Source organism: Mesocricetus auratus, unplaced genomic scaffold (genome assembly GCF_017639785.1).
Source record: "Mesocricetus auratus isolate SY011 unplaced genomic scaffold, BCM_Maur_2.0 Super-Scaffold_100024, whole genome shotgun sequence".
Taxonomy (NCBI): Eukaryota; Metazoa; Chordata; class Mammalia; order Rodentia; family Cricetidae; genus Mesocricetus; species Mesocricetus auratus.
In genome coordinates this window covers 29,740,434-29,761,931 of record NW_024429205.1, presented here as the reverse complement: position 1 = coordinate 29,761,931, position 21,498 = coordinate 29,740,434, and the positions used below count along the sequence as shown (strand labels likewise).

The 21,498-nt window shown below is 42.0% G+C and overlaps 1 protein-coding gene across 6 annotated transcripts in view; it reads left to right on the top strand.

The window, feature by feature from the left end:
• The window catches only part of Dhx57 (DExH-box helicase 57), a 50,522-nt gene that overhangs the window by 6,940 nt on the left and 22,084 nt on the right, over positions 1-21,498 (top strand). For 4 of the 6 annotated variants that reach the window (XM_040730846.1, XM_040730848.1, XM_040730847.1 and 1 more), the window contains exons 3-11: positions 3,101-3,259; positions 4,899-5,084; positions 5,376-6,205; positions 7,904-8,079; positions 10,240-10,361; positions 11,895-12,090; positions 13,065-13,189; positions 19,781-19,914; positions 20,963-21,017. In XM_040730846.1, coding sequence (XP_040586780.1) covers positions 3,101-3,259; positions 4,899-5,084; positions 5,376-6,205; positions 7,904-8,079; positions 10,240-10,361; positions 11,895-12,090; positions 13,065-13,189; positions 19,781-19,914; positions 20,963-21,017 — 1,983 coding nt within the window. Of the gene's footprint in view, positions 1-2,038; positions 2,262-3,100; positions 3,260-4,898; positions 5,085-5,375; positions 6,206-7,903; positions 8,080-10,239; positions 10,362-11,894; positions 12,091-13,064; positions 13,190-19,780; positions 19,915-20,962; positions 21,018-21,498 lie in introns of those variants that run through there. The other 2 variants (XM_040730849.1, XM_040730850.1) reach the window with 2 other exon arrangements.

Sequence of the window (21,498 nt, the reverse complement as noted above, 5' to 3'; positions counted from 1 at the left end):
TAAATGTTTTTAAGAGAGTAAATACTGAAGAGATAAAAGTACAACAAAGTTTGGAATCTTAAGTATTCTGTAGACTCCATAGGTCTGTGTTAAAAATCAAAGAGCCCAAAATGCAATCTGATAGTGTCTTTCTAGTTAGTGGGTTCCGTGCTGTCCGGCTAGATCAGTCATTATCTGATGGTATTTCGTGTGTGGCCAATAACAGATGGCACAGGCAACCTTCTCTCGTAGTCAGCTTTTCATTAATGAATTGACAGAATTCTAGTAAGTCTAATGGGTGTTTAAAAGTAAATGTAACTGGGCAGTGGTGGTGCACACCTTTAATCCCAGTACTTGGGAGGCAGAGCCAGGCAGATCTCTGTGAGTTCGAGGGCAGTGTGATCTACAGAGTGAGTTCCAGGACAGCCAGGGCTACACAGAGAAAACCAAAAATATGGTAAATGTTCCTAGTACATGTTATACAGTATAAATATAAAATTTCCATTGACTCCTAAACTGTACTGATAAGGGATTCTTTGAGGTAGGCAGACTTCATTAGAATCATCACACACATAAACATATTCATAGGAATTGCTCATCTGAATATGCGTAAGGATATAAGTGGATACAAGGTTTGATGATATCATAGATCATACATACTTTTAGCCTCAGTGAATTCAACTGTATGCATTCAGAAAAGAAGAAAAAGAGAAACAAACAAAAGGTAAGTTGCTTAGACTATCTGTAATGAGTCACTGTAATGAGTCTGTGAGTATAGGATTCAAACATATGTTCTTAACGAGCACCAAAATAGTCCAATTGTCAGGTGTCCCACCAAGAGTCCGTGTTTTTCCATTGTCAAAAAAAAAAAAAAAACAAACAAGCCCAAAAAAACAAAAATGGAGCCAGGCATTGGTGGTACATGCCTGTAACTCCAGCACTCAAGAGGCAGAGGCAGGTAGATGTGAGTTCGAGGCCAGCCTGGCCTACAGAGTGAGCTCCAAGGCATCCAGTGCTGACAATAAAACCCTGTCTCAAAACAAAGTAAAATAAAATAAAAGTTATTTGAGATATTATAGACATATTAAGAACAATATATCTCTCAAACAATGTCTTATGAAGAAGTAATTGTAATGTCTTGGGGGGGGGTTGACAAGGTTTCACTGTAGCCCAGGGTAGTCTAGAACTCACAGCAGTTTTTCAGTCTCTTAGCTTCTACTGCTATTAGTCATGAGCCACCACACCAAGCATTTTCAGAGACATTTCAAAGTATGTTTTCACCTTATCTGCTACCTTAAGACCGGACGTCTGAGTTAGATGCAGATCTTTTTCTTTCAAAGTATATACATGATAGGTCTTAGAGTATTAATGTTCAGGTATTCACAACTATTTTTGAGTGCCTTCTATGCCCTGGGCAATGTTTTATAGACTAGAACTGTAGCAATAAAACATTGTCGTTATCTCCAGAAAAGATATTTGAGACAGAATGGACCATAAGTGTATCACAAAAGCTGTAGGATCTGAAGAAAAGTGAAGTAGAGTAATGTGTGTGGTAATGTAGTTGGTGTATTTCCTCTTTGCGAGCCTGCCACCCAGCTCCCAAATAAATACATGGAGACTTATTATTACTTATGAATGCCCGGCCTTAACTTGGCTTGTTTCTAGCCAGCTTTTCTAACTTAAATGATCTCGTTTCTCTTTAACAGTGTTTTGCCTCTGGGCTTTTTACCTTTCGTTATTCTACAAATCTTTCCTTCTTACTCTATGGCTGGCTGTGTGACTGGATGGCTAGCCCCTGGCATTCTCCTCTCCTCCTTTTCTTGCTTTTAGCTATTCTCTTTTATTCTCTCTTGAGCCTAGATTTCTCCTATTTATTCTTTCTACCTGGCAGCCCCGCCTACCACTCTCTCCTGCATAGCTATTGGCTGTTCAGCTCTTTATTTTTAGACAGGCAAAGTAACACGGTTTTACAGAATTAAACAAATGCAGCACAAAAGAATGCAACTCATCTTTGCATCATTAAACAAATATTCCATCGTACAGATGAATGTAACACATCTTAAACTAATATTCCACAACAGGGTAATGTGTGTATAAAATACCATAATTGAGTGGCTGTCATGTGAAGTCCTTTAAGAAGGTATCATTTGAACAAGGACAAGAAGAGAGGGAAAGAGCAAGCTATGAACATTCAAGGCAGAGGAGATGAAGCAACTTGGAAGTCCCTAAGCCAGGACTACATTTAGAAGGCTGGGGAAGCGCAAAGAAGCCATGTGACAAGAGTAAGTGGGCAAGGTCAGTTAGAGCAGAGAAGCTCAACTGCAGGTGGCCCTATAGGCCATTAGAGGGATTTTGGCTTTTGCTTTGGATAATAGAGAAAACCACAGAAGTTTGACACGGGTGTATGACATTTCAGTCACTTTGGCCACAGTTGCTACTCATCAATATAAGCCTTTCTGACACTGGGGAGATTGGACTTTTGTCTTTGGGCCGTTACAGCCCCGTGCCAGGTAAGGGGAGATAAATGGGGGCTAAATGAGGATAACTGCTGAAATGAATCATAGTGTCCAAATAGAGGCATGGACTTTATCATGAAGAATGGAGACAGAGCATGGTGGACCACACCGGCTATCCCAGCACTCGGGAGGTGGAGGCAAGCCAGTGGACCAGCTCAGGTGATCTATACTTACATAGCTAGTTGACCCCAGCCTATGCCACCAGACCTGTCTAAAAGAAAGAATGAAAGAAAGGAAAACAGAAAGCAATCAGGAAGGACGGTAAAGTGTAGGGATGTGTATATAAGTGGTTTTTTCCATAGGAGCATGTGGCCCCTCCCACACAAACTTTGAAGAAATGATGAGACAAATTGAGATTGTGGATTTTCTGTAAGATAGTGGACTATGCTCTTCAAAACTGTGACTATCAGAGAATAGGCTGGGAACTTTTCAAATTAAAAGAGTTTGGGAAAATGCTAACTGGTAGCTAAGGAGATCTAGTAGATACTGTAGAAAATCCATTCTCTCCACATTGTTTCCTGCATCTGCTGTTTGTGTGTTGTGAGTCTGTGGGAGCTCTGATAGAGTACCAAAGCTTTGCTCATGAGCATGTGATTTTAATTCAGGCCCGGCGACAGTAACAAGAGCAAAGGGGAGACTCGGCCTAAGTGGAAGCCCAGAGCCAAAGTGCCTCTCCAGACGCTGCACATGACGTCAGAGAATCAGGAGAAGGTGAAAGCCCTTCTGAGAGACCTGCAGGAACAGGGTGCGGACGCAGCATCCGAGTAAAGTATCTAATTTAAGTCCGTTTTATATTGAGAACACGGTGGCAGTGCAAAGGCCTGGTCAGCTTTGGTTATTGTGGCAGTGCAGAGCAGTTCTCAACCTTCCCAATGCTGCAAATCTGTTTAATTCAGTTCCTCATGCTGTGCTGACCCCCAACCATAAAATACTTTGATGCTACTTCATAATTGTAGTTTTGCTACTATTAAGAATCCTAATGTAAACATCTGATATGCAGGATGTCTGGAAGTGAAGCAAGAAAAATGTAAGAGCAATGCCCAGTCACAGTTTTAGAGTGAGTGTGTATCCAGCAGTAACATGGATTGCCTCATTTTTCTTTTTCCCTGGGGTCTTGCTAATATGGGTTGTCTGGATTTTATTGAAAACATTCCAGCTAAAAGCTTGTATGAACAAGTAGAAGACTTGTTCTAAGAGCAAATATTGAGGCCAGTTCTTGCTACTGCAGCCCGGGCTGGCCTCAGACTCACTGTAGTCCTTCTGCCTCAGCTTTCCCACCCACTCACCCAACCCCCCAGCAAGATAAGTTTTTGTTGTTCTTTGTTTCTTATGTATATGGCTGTTTTTCCTGCTGTATGTCTGTCCACCACTTGCATGTCTGGTACCAGAAGAGGCCAGAAGAAGGTATCAGGTTCATTGGAACTGGAGTTACAGACAGTTGTGAGCTGCCATGTGGATGCTGGGAATCGAACCCAGGCCCTCTGAAAGCACAACCAGTGCTCTTAACCACTGAGTCCTCTCTCCAGCACCTAGAGCAAGCATTAATATTGTGCCTATCTGCCCAAGCGAAAGAGTTTTCATTCTGAAATCTTAGTTGCCTCCTCTCTGCCTCTCCATTGCACCTTAACTCATCAGTTGAGGTTTGTTCAGTTTTCTGTTTGCTGAAATCATGAGTAGTTTGCCTAGGCTCTCTCAGCAATTCAGTAATTAGATAAATACATCCTTTGATAGAGTTAGTGAGGGCTAAGTCCTCTACAAGACTTTGAATTGTCTCAGACTTAGAAGAGGCTATACATTAAAGAAAAAAGATAGGAATAAGTAGAGCAAGAGATGGCTTCCATGTGTGAGAGCATAGGCCCTGGGCTAGACTGTCTAGGGTAATGTTGCCCCTTTCTGTGTAACCTTAGTTACTAGTCCTCTCTGAGGTTTAATTGATCATTTGAAAAATGGGGACTCCAGGAATATATAGCAGGGTTATTGAGGAGTTAAAAATAATTTGTTTCTATAAATGGCTTTACATAGGACCTGATGGCATGTATATACCTAAGAAATACTATTTCCCAAGATAGAAATTAATGTTTGCTATAAGACTAAGGTGAAGAGCAGTCAGGGTTCCATCTCCTTGGTTCCTTGAATTAAATTCTTTTTTGTTTGTTTGTTTGGTTGGTTGGTTTTTTTTGAGACAGGGTTTCTATGTGGCTTTGGAGGCTGTCCTGGAACTCGCTCTTGTAGTCCAGGCTGGTCTCAAACTCACAGAGATCCGCCTGCCTCTGCCTCCCGAGTGCTGGGATTAAAGGTGTGCACCACCAACACCCGGCAAATTAAATTCTTAGACCCTTGCAGAACTTTTCTCTGACTTAAAGAGACATTAACATCTAATTTGTGAAAATGCCTGTTCTCTAGAAGAGAGATCTCTGGGGAGGAGGAGGATGACGAGCCAGAGTGTGATGATGAGCAGTGCTGGCCGGCTGGACAAGGGCCTGCCTTTCTTCCTGACCCCATCCCGTGGGAATATATTGGCCCAGAAGAAGTAGAGCCTTCTGTTTCAGAGCTTGCTGTCTCACCGTTTGCAGTGCAAAAACTTTCCAGGTGACCACTCTTATCACTTATGGAAGCTGGGAAGAATCAAGCCAGCTGCATCATGTTATAAACCCAAGTACCTTCCCTGTGAAGGCCTGTCATGGAGGTACCAGCAGAGCCTGATATGCCTAACTTGTGTTTTAAGATGGAGGGGTTAGTGCTATCATAGATGCTCTTTGAAAGTACAGACTGTAGCTGTTCACAGTGATAACTTCATGTGTGTGCATTTAAGTGAATCCCACTTTAGTGCTATAGTAAAACTTTTTACACGGCGTTTTTGCCACGTTTCGTCCTCACCAGGTATGGTTTCAACACTGAACACTGTCACTTGGCCCTGAGGATCTGTGATGGAGATCTGGGGGCAGCGCTGGAGCATCTGCTGGAAGAGTGTTTTTCGGAGACATTTGGAGAGAGGATGAGGCCCTCCGAGGCAGCTGCTCGTATGAGCTTGCATGAGTGTGTGGAGCAGAGGCAGGAAGAGGTGCTTGCTCTCAGGTCCATATGTGGAGAAAAATTTATAGAGAGAATTCAGAACAGAGTCTGGACCATTGGACTGGAACTAGAGTATTTGACAAATAAATTCTGCAAGTCCAAGCAGAAGGGAAGTGCCAACAATGTACGGGACACTTCACCTGAAACCTGTAGGTTTTACCTCAAAGGAAACTGTAAATTTGGATCAAAATGCAAATTCAAGCATGAAGTACCCCCAAATCAAATCATTGGGAGAGCAGAGAGAATCGTAGATGAGTCTCATCTTAATGCTGATGACGAGACTGCTTTTCTATATGAGCTTGAAATTCGCTTTTCTAAAGACCACAAGTACCCCTACCAAGCTCCCCTTGTAGCACTCTATTCCACCAACGAGAACCTACCTCAGGCTTGTCGTTTACATATTTCTGAGTTCCTTTATGGTAAGGCCTTGGAGTTTGCAAAGACCTCAGAGCCTGCTGTGTATTCCTTAATGACCCTCTTAGAGGAAGAATCTGAGATTGCCAAGTTACTGACAAGCACTCGTCACAAGTACAGTGATCCCCCTGTGAACTCCCCTCTGGAGCCTTCCGAGACCAGGACAGCTAAACCTGCCTACCGCAGACCAAGTCATTCTGTTCTTTCATATCAAATTCCAGAAGGTATGTCAAACGTTGGTGTTAGGGACAAGCTTAAAAGTAAAACATGAGGCTGGGTGAGGATTCCCTGACTGGTCACTGTGCCTGCCTTGAACTGTGAACCCAGCCGTGTCTCTTTGTTTGCGCTCCCTAGACAGGAAGCCTGGGGTAATGTTTAAGTTTATGGTGACTGTGTAGAGAGGGACCGTGCCTGAGTGATGGGCAGGGCTGGCCAACTGGGCTAGGTGTTGTGGCCTTGTTCCTGACACTACCCCTGATGTCTCATTTAATTTGGTTTCATGTGTTTACTTTTTATATATGATAGCCATTCCCTCCTATTTTTTAATATTCTAGGCTAGTAAAACAAATTGATCAAAATAATGCTGTGTTTATGCATTCTTAAATGTAAATGTCTATGTGAGCTGCTGGCTCTGTCCAGCTTTCTCATGAAGATTCTTACACCATGAACTCCTCTTCAGCGCTCATCAAAGGGTTTACTTTCATTGATTATTGTCTGTCTTCTGGAAAAATACAACTTTCCATCTTTCATAAAACGTTCCTGGCTAAGGGCTAGAGAGAGAGCTCAGCAGTGGGGAGTCTGCCTGGCGTGCTGAGGTCCAAGGTTTGACTCTGCACTGCCAGGGGAAACAGAGTTTCCTGGTAAATGTCAGTAAGTAGAGAGCAGTGAGGCTGATGTGTGGATGCTAACTAGGTGGGCTTCCCAGCCCCTGAATTGCTCCTGAACAACAGCTTCTATACATGATATTGGGAAATAGCAAATTTTAAGTCATGGAAAGTTTTATGTTTTGTTTGTTTTTGGTAGTCCTGGTGATTGAACCTCTGACTTTTCTCATGCCAGGCAAGCACTCATTCCTAGTCTTTACTTTTCAGTAACAGTACTGAGATATAATTTATATACCATAAAATTCACCTATTTAAAGGATAGCATTCAATGTTTTTTTTATGTTTGAGAGTTGCACAATTATTACCACTACTGATTACCCTGAAATAAACCTGAACTCATTAGTCCCCATCATCAGCCCTAACAACTGTTATTCCATAGTCTATGTTCACAAGGTTTCCTACTTATGCATTCCATAGAAGTGGAATCTTATGGTATGAAGCTTTTGGAAACTAGATGCTTTCACAGCGTAATGTTTTCAGAGTTCATGCATACCATAGTATGTATCCATTCTTTTTTTTATGTTGAGTGCTATTCATTACATGGATATACCATACTACATTGATCAGAAAAGCATTTCATAGACGTTTGGGTCATTTTATACCATTAAATTTGGGGAACACTTGCGAATAGCTGAGACATTCATGTTAATTCCTTGAATTGAAAGGTTTGTTTTTGGTACATAATCCCAGCACTCGGGAGGCAGAGGCAGGCAGATCTCTGAGTTTGAGGCCAGCCTGCTCTACAGAGCAAGTTCCAGGGTTACATGAAGAAACCCTATCTCAACACCCCCACCACCACAAAAAATAAATAAATAAAGCTTTGCTGTTACTTTGATTTATTAGCACCATTTGCTCTTGAAGAAAGCTCACTTCAGCATTTTCAGTCCTTGGTTCAAGTAGTATGGAAATGAATGAACTGTTTGATTCAAGCTTCAGGGTTTCCTTTGTCTTATGGTGTAAGTTGTTACTTTGTTAGTGAGTTTCTCCGGTTCCTAAAGAAAGGGCAAACTGAAAATGTTTCCTTCTACTCTATGCAAGCGGAGAGGTTATCAGAGCTGGAGGAGGGTGCAGATGATGAGAGTCCTGTTCCAGTTATAGTGGAGAATGAAAGCTACGTGAACCTTAAGAAAAAGAGTTACAAGAAATATGAGTGGCCGGCAAAGTCAATATACGCTGAGAACAGTAAGATCTGCAGGCAGTTCCGGATGAAACAGGTACTGTACAAGGGGCAGCGCCACCTTGAGGTCTGGATGCACAATTCAGAATGGGAGGCTTCGACTATCCTTGCTCCTGGCATCTGGTTTGCTCTGTGTGGTTGAAACTCTTTCTTCTCTCACCCCTTACATCCATCCTTTTCCTCCCCCCTCCAATATCCCAAGACTGGGTTTCTCTGTAGCTTTGGAGGCTGTCCTAGAACTCACTCTGTAGACCAGGCTGATCTTGAACTCACAGAGATCCTCTGCCTCTGCCTCCTGAGTGCTGGGATTAAAGGCGAGCACCACCACCACCCAGCTGGGATTGCTTGTTTGTTTTTGGTGTTTCTTTACTTTTTTGGCCTTTTGGAAAAAGATCTTGCTATATAGCACAGGTATGAGCCACCATTCCCTGAGTGGTAGACTTTTCTACATGCTACTGCAAATTCAGGCACATGTGCTAGGTGCTTTAGGGACACTTCTTCAGCTGGCAAATATTAAGTGCCACGTGTATACCAATAGCAGTAACTAATTTAATATTTGAAGGGGATATTAATACTGTGATTTACATCAGAAAAATCCTTGTTTAAGAGCAGGGGGAAAAACTCGTATGCCATTTCATAGACTCGCAGGATAAATAATGTACCTGAGGTCATGTAGACAGTAAGTGGTAACAGAGATTCAAGCCCACTGTCTCAGAAGTCCGTGTTGTTTTTACACTGACATGAAGATTACTTTAAAAAAAAACCATAAGTAAGTTTGGAGGGCCCAGTTGGATGTAAGGCGACAGGCAGTTATTAAATGAGTTTGTGGATTAGATTAAATTATGTCTAAGGACCCTTCTGTGGTCTTCATATTTTTATATATTATCAGGTATATGGTATAATGCCAATAGATCATTTTATATATGATATATATATATCATAAATAAAATGATAGGGACAGAAAAATTATTTAGTCAATTTGATTATCATGACAGATTTATATGATAAAATTATTTGCAGGAAATAACATTAGTATAATTCTATATTGTTCCAAAGTATAGCAAATTATTTTTCATTTTTAAATTTTTATTTTACTTTTAAAGAGTATTATTTTGTATTCATTTTTGGTTTATCTATGTGAATTTATGTGCACCACATGTGTGCAGGTCAGGTACCTTCACAGATCAGAAGAGGGCATTGGATCCCTGGAACTAGACTTAACTGATGGTTGTAAGCCACCTGATGTGGTACTGGGACTTTAACTATGGTCCTCTGAAAGAACAATACAGGCTCTTAACCACTGAGCTGTCTCTTCGACTCTAAAACTTTATTTTCAGTTGGCATATACATTCTTGTATGACATTTCAATGCATGTATATGATATTAGTGCTAGTCTTAATCTGTCACATTTACCAATTCTATGGGAACACTCAAAAAATTCTTTATCTAGCCATTTGGATATATGCAAAAAAAAAACCATTATTTTTTAAGACAGGGTCTCTAGCCCATACTATCTAGCACAGAGTGACTTTGAACTTCTGTTCTTCCCACCTCAGCCTGGGCTATACTATAGAATGTTAGATGTTTTCCCTCCTAGCCACCTCCAATCTGTTTTCTCTTCCCCCATAGTATTAGCACACAATGCAGTTGTTTGGAGTATTGATCAATAGTTGTGAAACTAATTTACATAGTAATGGTGAATGGCCAAAAAATGCTTTGGCAATTGCTGTTTTGTTGATTGATATAGTATAGAGCGCAGCTCCTAACAGGCTTTGGTAATTCACATTTATATTTACTCATTAAAATAAGTTCAGTGCCTCAGAAGAGCTTTCTGTATGTCCAGAACTCAGTACCTCCATGTGGCCAGAGTTACTGTATTGAACAGTGCATGTGTGAATTGATTCTGTGGACATACAAGGTTTTATTGTAGTGTTGATAGAAATATCCCCATTGGGAAGGATCAGATAAGAGCTAAGCAAGACAGGCTTATGCCTTTCAGTTTATTCAAATGTGGAAAGCTGTTCTGATTCCACTGTGGACTCAGACTACAGCCCCTCCCCACATTCAGGCCTGCTATCTCTGAACTATGACAGCAAATTACTAAAGAAAAAGCAGAAAGGCTGTGAGGTTCTAAGCTAAGTTTTGTAAGAGATAACTAAAAGTAACTTAACGCTGCCTTCTCCTTGATTTTTATTAGGCTTCCAGACAGTTCTACTCAATTCTACAGGAAAGACAATCACTGCCTGCTTGGGAAGAAAGAGAAACGATTCTGAAATTGCTGAGCAAGCACCAAGTAGTTGTCATAAGTGGTATGACCGGGTAAGAAAGTGGCCTACTTCAAATGCAGCTTTAGTGTACACTTAGGGCAAGAACACAGGCTACCATGACCAGGTCTACTTAAAAAAAAAAAAAAAACGGAAACACTGTGCTGATGTTATCTGCATACTGTTCTCAACGTCAGACACGAAATGACACTCCACGTAGATGGTTGGTGTGCCACTTCTGCAGTCTCAAATCACAGAAACCCAGAACAGCTCAGAAACTCGTCTTAGAGATGTGTGCCTCTGCCTCAAGACTCCTTTAATGTTAAGGCCTAGCTACAGGTTTTACACGGCCCTTGCTAAATCAATATAGTTCTATTCTAGCAGCATATCCTACGTTCTTGTTGCTTTATTTTGTTTCAGTTTTCTTTTTAGTAACACGTAACATGTTTTTTTCCTGTTCCATAATCTCAGCGGAAAGCAAACCTGCTTGTGCAGGACAAATCCCAGGCTTGATTTAGGGTGGGTTTTTTTGTTTGTTTGTTTGTTTGTTTTTTGAGACAGGGTTTCTCTGTATGTTTTGGAGGCTGTCCTGGAACTCTCTCTGTAAACCAGGCTGGCCTCGAACTCACAGAGATCTGCCTGCTTCTGCCTCCTGAGTGCCACCAATGCCCAGCTCTGATTTAGTTCTTTATCCAGGATTGTACAAAGAACTATTATATTTGTGCCGAGACTCAACTAAGATCGTAGTAATTTTATATCAGTTTCTCATAGTTTTTTATTTCAGTCCATTTATAGCCAAATCTACATTAAAGAGAAGACTATAAAAGGTGTGTGTGTGTGGTGGGGTTGCATGTACAGGTGTACAGGTTCATGTGTAGAGAGGCCATAGGAGGATGTTGGGTGGCCTGCTCTGTCGCTGTCTGCACCTGGAGCTAGGCTGGGACCTGCAAGCCCCTTGTCCATTGATCCTTTGTCACTTTCTTACCCCAGCACTGGGCTACAGGGACACACACAATCATGTCCAGCGTTTTATGTGTACTGAGGAATCAAACCCAGGTCTTCATGTTGCACAGCATGCACTCTTACCCACTGAGCCAGCTCTGCAAGCCCCCTAGTACTTAAATCGCCTGGCAGTGATGTCGCACGCCTTTAATCTCAGCACTCGGGAGGCAGAGGCAGGAGGATCTCTGTAAGATTGAGGCCAGCCTGGTCTACAGAGCAAGTTCCAGGACAGCCTCCAAAACAATACAGAGAAACCCTGTCTTGAAAAACCCAAATTAAAAAAAAAAAAGAATACTTAATCATAAGCTCTCTTTGTCTTTGAGATCCATAGCTGGGGTTCACGTCCCTAGAGGCATTTTTAGATCTCATGTGTGTCTTTTCCATGGCCCTCATTTTATAAGTGATAATAGACTTCACTCGGTGCTCTCTTCCTAGGATTTATTATCCTGAGTGCTAAGGATGTGGTAGTAGTAGGTACTAGCTGAACACTTGGCTCTAGTTAGCCTTAGATCCTTGTTGCCTGCAATTGCTTTGTTAACTAGCCCTTGAAAACTTCATTTTAGGACTCCTTTGTTTTGACATACAGATGTGGGAAAACCACACAGATTCCACAGTTTATTCTGGATAATTCTCTGAACGGGCCACCTGAGAGGGTGGCAAACATCATCTGTACCCAACCTCGACGAATCTCTGCTATCTCTGTTGCTGAGCGCGTCGCTAAAGAAAGAGCAGAAAGGGTGGGTCTGACTGTGGGGTACCAGATCCGGTTGGAAAGTGTCAAGGTGTGTATGCTCTGCTTCCTTGCTGGTAACAGGAAGTAACAGTTTTCAGACATAAAGAATCTGGAGCATGTGGCTGGGCAGTGGTGGTGCACACCTTTAATCCTAGCACTCCGGAGCCAGAGTTCTCTGTGAGTTCCAGGCTAGGATAGGCTCCAGAGCCACACAAAGAAACCCTGTGGGGGGTGGGGGGATCTGGAGACTGACAGGCATTTGGAGATATGTATCTGTACCTGCAGTTTATTTAGGCTTTCTATTTTCTAACTCTTATTTAGGTTTATTGTATTATATATGTATGTGTTATCTACACATAATATATATACACATATATATTGATGTTTTGCCTGCATGAATGTGTGTGCACTGTTTGTATGCCTGGTATGAGGGCATGGGGTCCCTGGAACTGAAGTTATGGGTGCCTATAAGCTGTTGTGTAGGTACTGGGAACCAAACCTGGGTCCTCTACAAGAACAAGTGCTCCTAACTGCTGAGCCATTTCTCTAGCCCTAACTTTTTATTCTTAATTAGCAGAAGTGATCTTGCTATTAACCCTGAAGCAAATGTAGACTTGACTTAAACACCCACTTTAAAGAAATGTTTTATAACCAGGCCTAATAGTGCACACCTTTACTCCCAGCACTTGGGAGGAGAAGCAAAGGGATCTTTCTGTGTTCTAGGCCACACTGGTCTATATAACAAGCTCCAGGACACCTAAGACTATATCCACCCTGTCTCGACAAAACAAAGTTCTATAATAGTACTAGGTGGTTTTTTTGTTTTGTTTGTTTTGAGAGTCTTAAAGTTTAATGTGAAGCAGAAGAGGGTGTGTTGTTGACCTTAGCGAGAAGCTACAGTTACTGTCTTGGATAAAATGAAATTGGTGGTTCTAATGTTCATTCCTGCCCATTCAGTTGACTTGCCAATAGTTGCTTTTTCAAAATGTCATTAATGTGTGACATTGTTCTTCCCTTTGTCAGTCCTCCGCTACCAGGCTGTTGTACTGCACCACAGGTGTGCTGCTGAGGAGGCTGGAAGGAGACGCCACTCTGCAGGGGGTCACCCACATCATTGTTGATGAAGTTCACGAGAGGACAGAAGAAAGGTAAAGGGGTTTTCCCAGTGGACACCCTCCTGTGAAATGAAGCCGACTCCACTGGATGCAGTCGTGAGAAAGCCAGGAGGAAGGCTAGGTCAGAGGGAGGAGCTACTTCCTGATCTCCAGGCCTGTGGTACAGTTGTAGAGTGCATGTCCATCACTAGGAGAGCCTCCTGGGCACCATGCCATGTCCCTGAATGTCTCTCCATGTGTGCTTCCCCTATATCTTTTGAATAAATGATAAGCATAAGTTTCTAACACCAACATTAGTGTCCAGTGGTATGGTAGCTGCTGGGATACGCGTATCAGAGTTTCCTCCTGGTCTTCACAATCTGAGAGGAAAAAGAAATGAGGAGCCATGTAAAGAGACACCAAAGATGGTCAGAGCACATTTCTGAAGTGTGGCAGGGAGTGCCATCTAACACTGGGAGCAAAGACAGCACAGATGAAAACCCTATGGTGGGCATGGGCATGACGAGCCAGAGCTGAGGAGCCAACGTGGCTGAGGGGTAGCAAATGAAAGAGGACGGCAGAGGAAAGAAGCAACAGGAACCAGATTTTCAAAGGCCTTACAAACCATAATAAGGCATCTAGAATTTGTTTTAATGAATTAGAAATCATTCAGAACCATTTTTGGAAACTGAGCAAAGGCCACATAGATACATAGTGTTAATTAGTTTGTCTATCCATGCTTGCTGAGAGTGGCAAACCAGTGGAAAAGAAAGTTGTAGGAGAGAAGGGCTCCAAACACACTGTTCTCAGTGCCCTCAGAGGACAATGTCCAAAGAAGTTGGAAATGCCAAATCAGGAAACTAAGAAAAAAAATTAAAGCAAAAAACCGGGAAGAACTAAAAGGAAATGGGGCCAGATGGCGCATGTCTTTACTCCCAGCACTCAGAGGCAGGCAGAGTTCAAGGCCAGCCTGGTCTACAGAGTGAGTTCCAGTGCATCCAAAGCTACAGAGAACAAACACTGTCTTGAAAACCGAAACAGAAAGCATATGAGCAAAAGGCGACCTGTTAACTTTGTTAGAAACCTTTTGTTTCCTGATGGTGTCTTATAGAAATGTGTGTTTATTTCGTAAGTTGGTATGCACTTGATACATCATGAACATTGCAGTAGTGAGCAGCAGCAAACACCCCAAACCCTTGTCCTTGAGAGTTTACATTCTGATTGTTAGGGGGCGTCCAAAAATAATATGGAATATTAAATTCCAAGAAAAAAATAAAATTCATGGCAGGATATGGGGTTGATTTGAAGTTTTTTCCCCATTTTTTTTTATTAATTCATTTTTTACATTCCAATTCCAGCTCCCGCTCCTCCACTCCTCCCCCTCCCACCTCCCATCTGCTCCTCAGAGAGGGTAGGACCTCCCCTGTGAAGTCTACTAAGTCTGTCCCATCATCTCATTGAGGCAAGACCAAGGCACTTCTCCACCCCCCCACAGCCCTGTGTCTAGTCTGAGCAAGGTATCTCTCCATATAGAATGGGCTCCTCTAAGTTAGTTTGTGCTTTGGAGTTAGATCTTGGACCCACTGCCAGGGGCCTCCCAGTCGCACCGTTGTCACTTATGCTGGTTCCCCATTTTTCGGACAGAGCTTGGGTCAACTGATTCTGTGGGGTTCCCCATCATGGTCTTGACTCCCTTGTTCCTATTATCGCTCCTCCCTCATTTTGATTGTGCTCCAGGAGCTTGGCCCATTGATTAGTTGTAGATTTCTGCATCTGCTTCCATCTGTTTCTGGAAAAGGGCTCAAGCTTCTCTGGGGTTAACAGGCTAGGTATCTATTGCTTTATGTCTGGTATGAGTGAGTACATACTATATTTGTCTTTCTGGTTTTGGGTTACCTCACTCAGGATGTTTTTTTTCTAATTCTGTCCATTTGCCTGCAAATTTTAGAAGGTTATTGTTTCTTACCACTGAGTAGTACTTCATTGTGTAAATATTCCACATTTTCTTTATCCATTCTTCAGTTGAAGGGCATCTAAGTTGTTTCCAAAATTGTTAGTTTGATTTCTAGTTTCTTGAGTTCTTTGTATATTTTGGAGATCAGCCCTCTGTCAGATGTGGAATTGGTGAATCTTTTCCCATTCTGTAGGGAGCCATTTTGTCTTGTTGACCATGTTCTTTGCTTTACAGAAGCTTCTCAGTTTCAGGAGGTCCCAATTATTAATTGTTGCTCTCAGTGTCTGTGCTACTGGTGTTCTATTTAGGAAGTGGTCTCCTGTGCCCATGCGTTCAAATGTATGTCCCACTTTCTCTTCTATGAGGTTCAATATGGATGGATTTATATTGAGATTTTTGATCCATTGAACTTGAATTTTGTGCATAGAGATAAATATGTATCTGTTTGTATTCTTCTACATGTTGATAGCCAGTTATACCAGCACCATTTGTTGAATATGTTTTCTTTTTTCCATTTTGTATTTTTAGCTTCTTTGTCAAAAATTAGGTGTTTGTAGGTGGATTAATATCAGAATCTTTGATTCAATTCCATTGGTCCACCTGTCTGTTTTTATGCCAATACCAAGCTGTTTTCATTGCTATAGCTCTATAGTAGAGCTTGAAGTCAGGGATGGTGATGCCCCCAGATGATCCTTTATTGTACAGGATTGTTGTGGCTACCCTGGGTTTTTTGTTTTTCCATATAAAGTTGAGTATTGTTCTTTCAAGATCTATGAATAATTGTGCTTATGTTTTGATGGGGATTGCATTGAATCTGTAGATTACTTTTGGTAGGATTGCCATTTTTACAATGGGAGATCTTTCCATTTTCTGGTGCCTTCTTTAATTTGTTTCTTTAAAGACTTGAAGTTCTTGTTATACAGGTCTTTCACAAGATATGTTATGTTGTTTGTGGCTATGGATAGGGTGATGTTTCTCTGATTTCCTTCTCAGCCTGTTTGTCATCTGTATATAGGAGGACTACTGATTTTTTTTAGTTAATCTTATATCCTGCTACATTACTGAAGGTGTTTATCAGTTGTAGGTGTTCCCTGGTAGAATTTTGGAGGTCACTTATGTAAACTATCGTTATCATCTGCAAATAGTGACAGTTTGACTTCTTCTTTTCCAGTTTGTATCCCTTTGATCTCCTTTCCTTGTCTTATTGCTATAGCTAGAACTTTGAGTGCTATGTTGAATAGATATGGAGAGAGAGGACAGCCTTGTCTTGTTCCTGATTTCATTGGGATTGCTTTGAGTTTCTCTCCATTTAGTTTGATGTTGGCTGTTGGGTTACTGTATATTGCCTTTATTATGTTTAGATATGTTCCTTCTATCTCTTGTGTTCTGTTGTTTATGCTTGTATTTGGATATTAATGACCAGTGACTGCTAGTTCTTGTTATTATTGTTTTTGTTGTTGGTGACAGCATTGTGTGTTCAATTCCCTTCTTTGGGATTTGCTGCTGTAAGCTCGTCTATTTCCTGTGTTCTTGTGGACACAGGTGATTTCTTTGGGTTGGCGTTTTCCTTCTAGTACTTTCTGTAGGGTTGGGTTTGGATAGGTATTGTTTTGTTTTCTCCATCTATGGTTATTGAAAGTTTTGCTGGGTAAATAGTCTGGGCTTGCATTCGTGGTTCCTTAGTGTCTGCATAACTCTGACCAGGACTTCCATTGAGAAGTCAGATACAATTCTGATATGTCTGCCTTTATATGGTACCTGGCCTTTCTGCTTTGCAGCCCTTATTATTCTTTCTTTATTCTGTATGCTTTCTTTTTTTTTTTTATTACTATGTGGCAAGGGGATTTTTTTTTGTTTTTTTTTTTGGTCCAGTCTATCTGGTGTTCTGTAAGCCCTTTCTTTTTTTTTTTTTTTTTTTTTTTTTTTTTTTGGTTTTTCGAGACAGGGTTTCTCTGTGGCTTTGGAGGCTGTCCTGGAACTAGCTCTTGTAGACCAGGCTGGCCTCGAACTCACAGAGATCCGCCTGCCTCTGCCTCCCGAGTGCTGGGATTAAAGGCGTGCGCCACCAATGCCCGGCTCATGTCCTTCTTTACATTGGGAAAGTTTTTATGATTTTGTTGAATATATTTTCTGTGTCTTTGAGTTGGACGTCTTCTCTTTCTTCTATCCCTGTTATTCTTAGGTTCAGTCTTCTCATGGTGTCCCAGATTCCCTGCATGTTGTATTTAAAATTTTCTTTGACCAATAAATCTATTTCCTCTATTGTATCTTCAGTGCCTGAAATTCTCTCTTCTATCTCTTGTTTTCTGTTGTTTATGCTTGCATTTGTGGTTCCTGATCATTTACCCAGATTTTCCAGTTCCAGAATTCCCTTGGTTTGTGTTTTCTTTATTGCCTCTTTTTCAGATTTCATGTCTTGAATCATTTCCTTCATTTGTTTGATTGCTTTTTCTTGGTTTTCTTTAAGGATTTGTCAATATCTTCCAATTTTTTGTTTGTCTTTTCCACCATTTCTTTTTTTTAAGATTTATTTATTTATTATGAATACAACATCTTGCCTCATGTATGTCTGCACACCAGAAGAGGGCGCCAGATCTCATTATGGATGGCTGTGAGCCACCATGCAGGTCCTGGGAATTGAACTCAGGACCCCTGGAAGAGCAGTCAGTGCTCTTAACCTCTGAGCCATCTCTCCAGCCCCTTTCCCTCCATTTCTTTAAGGGAATTTTTCATTTCCTCTTTAAGGGCCTCAATCCTCCTCATAAAGTTATTTTTAGGTCATTTTCTTCTACTTCACCTGTGCTGGGATATTCAGGTCTTGCTGTGGTAGCAGCACTAGTTTCTAGTGGTGCCATATTTCTCTTTATACTGTTTAATGTCTTCTTACCTTGTTGTCTACACGTCTCTTCCTCTAATCAGTATATACAGAGCCTGTGCTTCAGGGGGTCTCTCTCTCCAGTTGGTATAGTTGGGGGCTGTCGTTCCATTGACTGCTCCTTCAGGCACAAGTAGAGCAGAGCTTTTGGTGAATGTTCCTCCTGGTGGAAGTGGGCCCAGTGCTCAGGTGGTTGCTCCTTGAGGTGCAGTTGGTGCTACACCTCTGGTGGACGCTCCTCCCGCTGGAGGTGTAGGTGAGGCTGAGGGTCCAGTGGTCAATGCAGTAGCAGGGTATCTCCAGCTGAGGAATGGCAGTGGATGCTGGCGGGACACGGGTGCTCTTTCCCAGAGGAACTTTTTTGCAATAGTTCTGGAAGCCACTGCTGTCGTTTCACCAGATGATAACTCCTATGATCACTCCTCGCTCCTGGGCCTGAGCTTCCCTCTGACACTGCTCCCAGGTGTGGGGCTCCTGGCTCCGTTAATGCTGTGCCTGAAGCTCCAGCCTCCCTTTGACAGTGCTGCTCAGGACCTGAAGCTTGGTCCTCCCCTGATGCTGCTGCTCCAGGCCTGAAACTCAGGCCTACCTACCCCTGAAGGTGCTCCCAGGTCTGAGGCTCGTCTCATTTGACATTCTAATAGATTAGCCAAGGAAGGCCTTGCTGAACATGAGTTTTAAGTAAAGGCTTCAAGGAAGTGAGGGGCCGTCATGTAAATGGCTGGCAGAAACTCATTCTGGCAAGTTACTGACATGCAAAGACCCTGGGCTGCATTTCTCAAGGACAGAAAGAACAGACTCCTGAGCTTACTAAGGGGGGCAGCTGTAGGGATGGAGAGGGTGCAGACCATGTCACAGAGAGCCACGTTAGTGAGCACTCCCTTGGGAGCTCATGGAGGATTTTGAGTAGAATGGCACACTAGGGTTGACATTTGAACAGAAGCAGCCTTCCACTCTGTTCCTCATAGAGTGCTGGAAGCTGAGGGCTAGCATGGACCTGCTAAGAATGTGACCTGGGCCTGGTGGTCATGGCACACGCCTTTAATCCCAGCACTCCGGAGACAGGCCGGCGCATCTCTGTGAGTTTGAGGCCAACCTGGTCTACAGAGTAAGTGCCAGGTCAGCCAGGGCCACACAGAGAAATCTTGTCTGAAACAAAACTAAATAAATGAAATAAAGGCAAACAAAAACAGAAGATTGCTTGGATTACTGCACTCGGCAGTATGCATCGCCCCACAATTTGTGGAGAATTTTGTGGCTTGGTTTTCACCAACAATAGGCTTAGGAGTGTCCCTGTCTTTTTTTGTTTTTTGTTTTTTTGTTTTTCGAGACAGGGTTTCTCTGTGGCTTTGGAGGCTGTCCTGAAACTCACTCTGTAGACCAGGCTGGCCTCGAACTCACAGAGATCCGCCTGCCTCTGCCTCCCGAGTGCTGGGATTAAAGGCGTGCGCCACCAACGCCCGGCTGAGTGTCCCTGTCGTTACCTAGACTGCTAGCTTAGCTTTTTAGCAGCTGCATGCCATGCAATAGACGAGATACTGCTGCAGTTGGCCATTTCTGTTTCTTTGATCTTTCTATGATAAAAATCTTCATGTACATATTTTATATACCTATAGATAAAAAGAATCAGAATGATCAACTTCAGCAGCAAATCCTATCTGTTTTGATTGACATTGCACTGAATGTAGTTGAAGAGAACTAGTGTTTTGTATTCTTTAATTCTGAATTGTTCACCACCAGACTGTGACACATCTAAGTTTTAGCTTTCACATGTTACATGTGTGTCTGAACAATGGGTGTCTTTTCTTGTCTTTAGTGACTTCCTACTGCTAGTTTTGAAGGACATTGTGTCGCAGAGACCGACCCTCCAGGTCATTCTCATGAGTGCAACTCTGGATGCTGGGCTTTTCTCAAAGTATTTCAGCTATTGCCCCGTTATCACTATCCCAGGTAACCAGAACTTACTGCTCACTGGCCTCCTTCCGCTGCTGCGCGTCCCTCTAAGTGAGCAAGGGTCACTACTCCAAAGTGCGTCTGAAACAGGAGGTTTCTGGAGAGGCGATTAGTCAGCACAACATCCCAGTGTAAAGCAGCTGACGAAGAGGCCATCTACCCACTTGCCAGATTTCAGTGTTGTGTGGGACCCCTTCATGTCCTAGTTCTTAGGATTTTAGTATTCCATTATGTTTAACATCAACATGTATGCTTTTAGGAGTAATCTGATGTAAAAAAAAAAAAAAAAGGAAGGTATGTCTTTTTATACCATATTTGTTCACTTAGGGATTGTGCTAAATTCCCAGATACTGGTCCACTCTGAAAACATGAAGGTAGATAGTCTGTTTTCTTTTGCAGTTTTCACAGCCTCTTTGTGGGATAACTACCATTCAGAGTCTGGGCTTGTCCTCCTATAATTGCTTTGATCCACAGGGACAATTTGGAAGCACTGACTGAAGAACAGCATTTTTGGAGCTTGTTTTGCAAGTGGTGGCAGTAGAAGAAAAGGAGAAAAAGTATATGTTAGGCCTAAAATACAGCATTGGATACTTAAAGTTCCCGTGTTGGGGAGGTAGAAGAGAGAAACGGTATAATGGGTTTTTAAAGTCCATTAGGAAATTATCATTTCTTTCCTATCCACTTCTGTTCTCTCTACTAATATACGCCTACCAATTTCTGTCATCAAAACCTTTTAAAGAATATTTTTATGCTGGGTGTGGTGACACATACCATTATCCCCAGTACTCAGGAGACAAAAGCCAGGGCATCTCTGTCAGTTCAAGGCCAGGCTAGTCTATATAGTGAGTTCTAGGACAGCCAGGACTATTAGAGAGACCATGTCTCAAAAAACAAATGAAGTACTTCCAAAAACACAGAATTAATAATCCTTTATTATTCTAAGTATTGTTTTAATATATAGTGTGTACATACACACACACATACATTTCCAGCTACCATAGTGGGTATTCTGATGCCATTCTAGTTTATTTTCCGGTTTTTCTAGGTCGTGCATTTCCTGTTGATGAATTTTTTCTGGAGGATGCAATTGCTATGACGAGGTAAGGTAGATGATAATTGAAGTTCATTAAAAAATCTTTGAAAGCACAGTCTTGTTTATCTTCAGTGTAGCAGAAAACTAGCCTTCCTTTTTAATTGTCTTTAGTCTTTCATTTAACTTTTCCATTGAGTATTTTGTTTTCCTCCTTCTGTCAGCAAACAGACTCTGTTTAAGTCCTGCTTCTGAGTAACTAACTCTGACAGGTAAGTTAGCATCCCTGCATCTCAGTTTCATTGTGTGTCAAACAGGTCTGTTATTGTCAGCACTTCCCTGGGTCATGAGAGAGCAGGAGAACACTGGCTGCTCTTCTAGTAGATCTGAGTTCAGTTCCCAGCAACCAGGTTGGGTGGATCATAATTGCCTATAACTCTAGCTCCAAAGATATGATTATCTCTTCTGGCTTTTATAAGTACCTACTTGGCTAAAGATTTTTTAAAAAGTGCTTAGAATTGAATGTGACACATAACACATGCTTTATAAAT